At 46.1% G+C, this 8,090-nt stretch overlaps 1 protein-coding gene across 7 annotated transcripts; it reads right to left on the bottom strand.

Moving 5' to 3' along the window:
- Positions 1-5,260: 5,260 nt before the first annotated feature.
- Positions 5,261-7,823, bottom strand: LOC103722540. 7 transcript variants are annotated; one of them, XM_039133134.1, is made up of 5 exons: positions 7,211-7,823; positions 6,784-7,113; positions 6,394-6,691; positions 6,128-6,205; positions 5,261-5,968 (listed from the first exon to the last, which is right to left on the bottom strand). In XM_039133134.1, the coding sequence occupies exons 1-5, from the start codon at positions 7,499-7,501 to the stop codon at positions 5,850-5,852; spliced, it is 1,116 nt and encodes a 371-aa protein (XP_038989062.1). In that variant the 5' UTR covers positions 7,502-7,823; the 3' UTR covers positions 5,261-5,849. The 7 variants fall into 7 exon arrangements, with proteins under 7 accessions (XP_038989062.1, XP_008811345.1, XP_038989063.1 ...); XM_008813123.4 differs by having other exon boundaries at positions 6,098-6,205; positions 7,211-7,818; XM_039133135.1 differs by having other exon boundaries at positions 6,409-6,691; positions 7,211-7,815.
- Between the last annotated feature and the right edge of the window lie 267 nt (positions 7,824-8,090).

Genomic DNA, 8,090 nt, shown 5'->3' with positions numbered 1-8,090 from the left:
ATGAAATCCAATTCCATGTCACCAATAATTGCCACATCATCTGAGCCTAATCCCCTTGGGTTGCACCTAATCAAATTTGGTCAAACCCGAATTAAAACAAAGCAATTTGGTTGAACCCAATCTAATCAGGTCAGACCCTGATTGAGCTCAAATTGAATCCAATTCAATTTTGGCTCATGCAAACTCAATCAAATTGAATTATTACTTTGTGTTGGACCTAATTCAATTAGGTCAATCCCCAATTAAGAACAAATTAATTTAAAATTAATTTGATCAGCTTAAGTTCTTTTTGGTTCTGACCTAATCCAATCAGGTCAAAACCCTGATTGAGCCCAAACTTGAATCCAATTCAATTTGGCTCATCCTTAGCACAATTACTCAATCAAATTGAGTTTATTAGTAATTTAATTACTAATTAATCCTTCAATAATTACTTTAATTATTTTATAAGATAATTTGCCAATCAAATTGACCAAATTACCCCTGAATGATTCTTAATCATTCACCAGCTTTCTTGATCAATCAGGAATCTTCTATGCGTGTGACCTCATAGGTTCGAACCTAAGCCGGTAGTATAGGAACAATTTTCTACACTAATCGATGTGACCATCTAGCAATGGTACCCGACGTCCGGATAGGTCGAATATATGCGAAGCAAATATTCTGGAACCCTGAACTATGGTTACTGTATAATTCAATCCCTTTGACTCCTAATGCCAGGATGACTTAGAGCTCACTGTCAATCCTATAATTAGTACATCCATTATGTGATTAACTTTAGATATCCCGTGACTCCTCACTGGGATTACCCTGGCCAAGGTTTTGCTAAATTAATCACAAGACATTATCTCCTGTTTTCAGGAGGGGTCAATTCCATCTTGACTCACAACTGACTACGCAAGTACTTGACTACACCCAGTGACCTTCCGTCACTGAATTAGAAATTCAGGTAGTCCGGTACCAAAGTACAGTGAGTTGCTTGCTAGCCACAGGTTGCGGTCTCAGGTCAGAGGGCCAAACTTATACCCATATCCACTCGGAACATCTCTCGACAGTAGAGCGTTCCGGAATTGGTCACGTTTAGTGAAATGTACTTCTACACTTCACTTGTGTGGCATACCAGTGTCTCCACACTCCTTGGTTAAGAGGACAACCAACGTATATGTCACACAACGACCTAATCTCGATAATGTTGTCGTCCTAGTAACAACATATCATTTCGTCGCAAACAAGTTTAAGGACTCAAAGATAAATCCTCCTTTATCATAACATAAGTCCTAAGGACTTCATCATATAAGAGTTCATTTGAAGATGAAATCATGAATAATGCCAAATAACACTTTATTAATTTGTCAATTCATTTACAAAATTCAATCATCAATATGCTGACGATTGACATTTAGGATACAAATTCCAACAATACTCCCCTGAGAGAGGCTCAGAAACTCCCTCTCCAGCTCCCTGATACGACTGGAAGGAAAATACTTGGAGTAGAAGGCCATGCAGAATCCCGGCCAAGTCACAGATCCTGCATCCTGCATCATGGTCCTCTCTACAGACTCCCACCAATGATGAGCCCGGTCCTGAAGCATATAGGTGGCAAATCTGATCTTCTCCTCCTCAATACAACCCATGGCCCTGAAGGCCTTCTCCATCTCATCTATCCAACATTCGGCCTCTTGGGGATCGGTAGTTCCCTTGAAGGCCGGAGGAGCCAACTTCCTGAACTCTGCTATACTCCTCCCCTGATCTGAAGAACTAGCAGAGGGAAATAGCTGCTGTGGTCCCCTCTGCTGCCGAACTAACCCAACAACCTCTCTGATCAGCTCCATCACCTGGGTCGGACCTCCCATCCTGCTCTCCTGGCCATGATCTGGTCCATCCAGTACTGTCTGATCATCCTCATCCTCCTGGACTCTCTCAGTCGGATGAGAAGTGGCTGGATCACTCCCGATAGTCTCGATCAGGCGGCGAGGTGCCACACGTGTACGGCGGGGCGGCATGCTGATACATACACAAATAACACAACATCAGGGTTAGATCCATCCACTGTAAAATTTTCTACCCCACTATCATTTCTTCACATGTGTCCCTATATTCCTCTTTTTTTTTTTTTGAATAACACATCATTAGTGTTGGATCCATCCACCCATAAGATTTTCTACCCCACTCTCATTTCTTTATATGTGTCCCTATATTCCTAAGTTTTTTTTAAAAAAATTATTATTATTTATTATTATATTTATTATGATTCTGTTTTAATGTCCCTAGTGATCTTTAACATATGCTCTGATACCAATAAATCTGTCACGCCCCGAACCCGGGGCCCGAGGCGCGAGCAGACGCCGCGCACCTGCAGGGCGGACCCCGCAGGCACGCAAGGCAGATAAATCAGATCAACCATCAATAACTAATTAAAAATAAATTCCAGCTTTCAATTCAAATGTCCATATATATACATAAGTCAAAAGAAAGTCCATATCTACTAGCTAATTACATCATGATCACTCTATCCCGTAATCCCCATAATCATATATCATCACCTGCAAAAATGTAAATAGTAGGAGTGAGCTAACAGCTCAGTAGGCAACATAATGCAGTAAAGTCATTATATAACATATCGTCATGCATATAAAAAGCAACTAAACTCATGAATCCAAAAATCCACACGATAATCCGTAAACCCGATCCGAGACTCAAAATAACTCAACCGCATGACTACGGCCACATCACCCAGTGGCATGGTTACACCGAAGTGCCAATACAACTCTCCGAAGAGCCGCTCCACTGAGCCAACGCACCACTGTGCCGCACCCCCTGGTGCCAAACTCACACTCCACTGAGCCGCTCCGAAGAGCAAAATGCACCCCTGTGCCGCCACTATTCTATCACCGGTGGTCGCGGTATCGGAACTAGTTCCTCAGTACAAGTCGACAGGGCCAACGTATCATCCCATTGGCGGGGCCTAGACTATAGTCACGCGGATTTTTAAAAATCAACAAATCAACTTTCCAACTCAAGTCGTGAACAAAATCCCAATAGTACAGTACATAACAGTTTATAAAATTAAATATTAGTTTCTAATTCTAACACATGATGTCCATAATAATTTAATAGTTTATGAAACTAAATGCTTAATTCTAATTCTAACATATAATGCCAATAATAAATCACAACATCAACATATGCAATGTGCATGTTAAAATTCTACTTTAAAGCAATAGGTCACCTACCTGGGCTAGCTTAAGAATCCTTGCCACAGATATCACGAACCCCTGATTAAAACACAAACATTAATTATTTAATTAACTAAGAAACATAATTTAAACTATTTCTAATCCCTTAAACCCTTAAGTTCATAGATCCCTAAAATGGGCCCCTAATATTAGACTTAGACCCTAAGAACAAATAAACTAAAACCCCAAAATCAAAAACCTTTTAAAACCACAGCCAATTGTGGCCCAAAACAGATTAGGCCCAATTGAACCAAACCAGATTACAGATCCAGATCAAACCGGCCCACACCAAACCAGCTCTGATCAGCCCAGATTAGATCAAGCTTAACAAACCAGATTACACTCAAATTAGACCAACCCAAGTCTAGACCAAATCCACAGTCAGAAGATGGTTCAATCAGATCAAAGTTCATTTGAGTCTGGTTTGTGACACCAACAGAGCACGGAAATTGATGCAAGGGAAACACCCAAAGTTCATTTTGTCTGGTTTGTGACACCAACAGAGCATGGAAATCGATGCAAGGGAAACACCCAAAGTTCATTTGTGTCTGGTTTGAGACACCAACAGGGCACGGAAATCGATGCAATGGAAGCACCCAGGCGGAAGAAGAAGAAGAAGAAGAAGAGGAAGAAGGAAAAGAGGAAGAAAAAGAAGAAGAAGGAGGAGGAGGAGGAGGAGGAGGGTGGCTTGTGGTTCCGGCCGGCCCTCAGCGGTTGATCGTGGCCCTCGGCGGCGGCACTCGGCCAGCCGCCGTCGGTCTCCCCACGGTCACAGGCGACGGAAGGGAAGAAGAAGAGAAGAAGGAGGAGAGGAAGAAAGGGAGGAAAAAAAGAGAGGAAAGAGAGGGAGACCGGGGCTGGAAGCCCGGCCCCCGTTCACCCACCTCCGGCTGAACTCGTTTCGGCCGGATTGACCCCGGCCGGCCACCGTCGGCCGTCCGAATCCCACAAAAAAAATTTTCCAAAAACAGAGAAATAAAGCCAGTTGACATCCCTCTTTCTTTTCCCTTTTAAATCTATAAAAAAAAGATAGATGGTTGTCTTCCTCACCTCCGGTCGTCGACGATGGATCCCCGGCGGCGTTGGCGGCTCCGGCGGCGGTAGCGGCTCTCAAGGAAGGGGAAAGAGGAGGAAAAGATGAATTTCTTTTAGAAGGATGGGCTCTTAGAGAAGAAAGAAAGGGAGAGAGAGAGAGAGAGAGAGAGAGGGAGAGAGGGGAAGAGGGAAGAGGGGGGGGGGGTGGTGCGAAGATCCCACAGGCTGTTCGGCCGGCGTGGTCTTCGTGGGGAGACCACGAAGAGAAAACTGAAGTCGGCATCCATTGCCGACTTCAGTTCTTTGGGCCCAATAACGGGCCCAAATTCAGATCCTTACAATCCACCAACCGCCATGATTACCAGGTAACAAAGCAGAGAGAGCACGAACCGTCCGATCACATGGCGATCATCAAAATCGGCACGAACATGTCTCGCACATGGTGGGGCATCAAAAGCTAAACATCTCGCTGCCACATTTTTCGAGTTCGCAGTAGGGAACATGCAGCCCACGAATTCCATTATACGTGTCAACGACTTTTTCGTTTCCCCACGAAATTGCATCTGCTGCCACAGCAAAGCCTTCGACCCCAGCCGATACCACTACCACCGAGATTTTTCGCAAACATACCAAGGCAACCTTCGCCTGTCTTTGCACCATACTTTTATAATTTAATTAGCTAAGAAAGGTAGAGATTTGACCGGGTCAAACCAAGCAGCAACGCACCTCAGTCCGAAGAAGAACAAATGCACGAACAGATAAAAACCCAAGAAAAGGCATGAACGCCAAACAAGCCCTGCGACCCTTAACGCACAAGTAACCCCACCCTTGTCACATCTTTTCATAAAAAATAATTCAGATATTATTTTCCTTTTAGAAAAAAAGAAGAACGAAAACCAATCACGTCCGACGTTTACAGAATCCATTACTGGGATGGGCCTCGAGAAAGCGGGAAACAGATGCAGAAAAATCCAAGTCAAGACAGAGCAACAAGAAGACAAGGTCATTTTTCCTTTTTTTTTTCTTTTTCTCTTCTAAGGATGATATATTAAACCCTTCTTTCCATAAGATATGGATTGATAGAACATACAGCAGACAATTACACAATTGTATATGGCCTTCCTAACTTCCATCCTCATACCAAAAATACAAAAGCGAGAAACTAGAACAAATAAGACGTTTTGCTTATTCCTCCTCAAGCTCAAGTGTCCGTGCTTTTTGCAAGTCAAAAAAGGCTGCAAAAGAGAGAAGCAGGTCAGGTGGTGGAGTCCCGAAATGAACACCAGAAAAGTGTCTTATTGGATAAGCACCCCAGTCCTAATTCTTCTCCAGAACATCAAAACATGGCTTATTTCTTCCTCCACTACTGTCCCTCCTTCCATTCCCTACACGGAGGCAAACTACTTGAGACCTCAGTCTTCCGTGCACTTCCTCCATCCCCAAATCCAACAATAGTATTCCTTCCTAGGCTACTAAAAGCAACACTCGATGCTGCTCCTTTTTAACTTTTCGTCTACTTGGTACCGATGCCTACTCCAAGACTACCATCAGTAGGCAAGAGGTTAGAAGTGGAGAGGGTTAGTACGTCCATTCCGGTGGGAGACGTATGTCATCGCTCGCAACGACCGGGTGCTGGGGACGGAAGTGGCTGCGCTTCTGCTGGGAAAAGGCGGTGTTGGCTCGGTCCAAAAGCACATCTGAGGCAACAAAAGGAGATTACTGCCATCAAAGAATGATCCTCCCAACTCAAAAAAAAAAACACGGTGCTCAAACTGTCGGAAAATAATCAATATAACGAATCCAAGTTTTTGAAGAAAAGGTCGTGCCATGATCGAGAACAAAGCCAGCCGGATAACCTTGCCGGGCCCCCGATTCCTCCGGATTCAAGTTAAGAGCCTGAACCACTCGTGCCGGAAGAAGTACGGTCCAGCAAGCTGATGAACAGGGAAGGGAAAATGAGGTACATGCGACATCAACCCAAAGTTTTAACATGAAATTTATCTTGCGAAGAGCCGTAAAACACGGAAAACATGCCACTAGCGGACAGAAACCTCAACTAGAAAGACAAAAAATGATCACGATTGCATCTTAGACCGACCATAGGTTCTGTTTTAGTAATTACCGAGTGCATGTATACCTGGCTTCTCGCTCGACTCGGTTGGAGCGCCGACTCTCCGGGGCAAGAAAACTCCCGTGCCGGTTGACTCCTTTCTAACGCCAGCGCCGGTCAGAAAAACCGCCCTCATCCCCGAACCGGGTCGGGGTTGCCGCTGAGGCTTCTGAAGAGGTGGCCATGCCGAAGGCGGCAAGCCAAGAGGCCGGCCGTACCGCTTTTCCTCTCCATAACCCCCGACGCAGCTGCCGCCCCTCGCTCTGCTCTCCCTCTCCTTCACTAACTGCTGCTGCCTCAGATGACGAAACTACAAAAGACGAGCAGAGCACAGGAATTAACAGATGGAAGATTTTAAAAACGTGAATACCGAAGAAAGGAAGCCGCTTCAGAGAGACTCACTTGAGCCGCCTGTAACTGCTGTTGGGTGAGAAGCGTGTCGTGGTAGCCGGTGCTGTGGTTGTCGGAAGCGGCGGAAATCGGAGCAGGAGGCTTCCTCAAGAGCCCGCGGCCCTGCAAGTCGTGCTGCTTGTTGCTGGGGTCGTTGAGCCTCAGCCGCCTCACCTGCCACGCCGGATCGTAGAGCAGATCCCAGGCGTCATCCTTGTACTGCTCTAGCGGAGTCGACGGAGGGGAGGAGACCATAGATGGGCCACTGGGATTCCCTTTCCCGGATGCCGACCAGGGGCTCAGAGTACACTGTGGCGAGCCAGCCATAACGTCTCGTGTCATCTGAGCAAATCAAGAAAGCCCCAAGTCAGCTGACTGGAAGGATTTTCGCTAGAACTCCAATCCATACATCTCAGAGGGATGGTTGGAGTATGGATACCTTTACCTTGTCACCGGGCAAAAGAGGGGATCCCTCGTCGTCCTGGAAAAAGGAGCGAGCCATCTTTTGGGTCCGACAGGCCATGTAGCTCTCCTCCTCGCTCTCCGTCCCGGTCAGAGACTCCACCGTAGAGCTCGGATTCGAGTCGGAGCCGGAGAAAAGCTGAGAGGAGAAGGATGCCCCAGCAACCTCTGCTTCCGGCTCAGTGGTCTCGTCTCCTTCGAGGAAGAAATCGTCGCAGAGGAACTCGGACGGAAGCCAGAACTCGGCGTCCTCCATATTTTTCGCCATATCGGGAGGTAAGAAGAAAAAAAAAGACAGGGAGAGGCAAAAAGTAGCAGCGATAGGAAGGGTGGGCAAGACTCTAACAGTAGGACGTGTTCGCTGGCCAGGTTGGTGAAGAAATAATAATAGTCCCCCACTCGCGGGGTTCCGCTACTCTAGTTCCCCCTCGCTTCTTCGGCTTGGGCCCCTCCCGAAAGGCAAGAAGAAGGGACTCGAGAGAGGTAGGGAAGCAAGAGCGTTTTGTCGCCTCCCTCCCCCTTTCTTTTTCGGGGGCAGAGGGGAGGGAGAGGTGCTTTAAAGAGGTAGCGAAGGGAATGTCGACGGTTGGCTTCGATCGCCGTGGCGTGTCCCGCCTGCGTGCTTTGCACAGCAAAGATGCCCAATTATTGTCCACGAGAAACCAAAAAAAATAAAGAAAAAGAAATGAATAAAAGGGTGGAGGAAACCCTAGCTTTAATTTCTAACCTCACCGTTTCACCAGCGTCCTCTTTTCATCTTTTCTCCACTCTTGCACAATGACTTATCCGTCCTTCCCATAGAAAAGCAGTAACTGACTTCCAAAACCTGGCAAGGATGAGATTTTATCTTCTTTTTC

This window comes from Phoenix dactylifera, chromosome 13 (genome assembly GCF_009389715.1).
Source record: "Phoenix dactylifera cultivar Barhee BC4 chromosome 13, palm_55x_up_171113_PBpolish2nd_filt_p, whole genome shotgun sequence".
NCBI classification, from domain to species: domain Eukaryota; kingdom Viridiplantae; phylum Streptophyta; class Magnoliopsida; order Arecales; family Arecaceae; genus Phoenix; species Phoenix dactylifera.
Note: the sequence above shows the minus strand (reverse complement) of the source record. Positions and strands in the feature narration are given on the sequence as shown.

Bases quoted from the DNA above. Each gene is read 5' to 3' on its own strand.
- LOC103722540 (XM_008813123.4), bottom strand. From the start codon at position 7,501: ATGGCGAAAAATATGGAGGACGCCGAGTTCTGGCTTCCGTCCGAGTTC. The intron at 7,114-7,210 runs GTATCCATACTC...TGATTTGCTCAG, and splicing joins TGCCCGGTGACAAGGTAAAG to ATGACACGAGACGTTATGGC. The intron at 5,969-6,097 runs GCACGACCTTTT...TTGTTGCCTCAG, and splicing joins TGGCTTTGTTCTCGATCATG to ATGTGCTTTTGGACCGAGCC.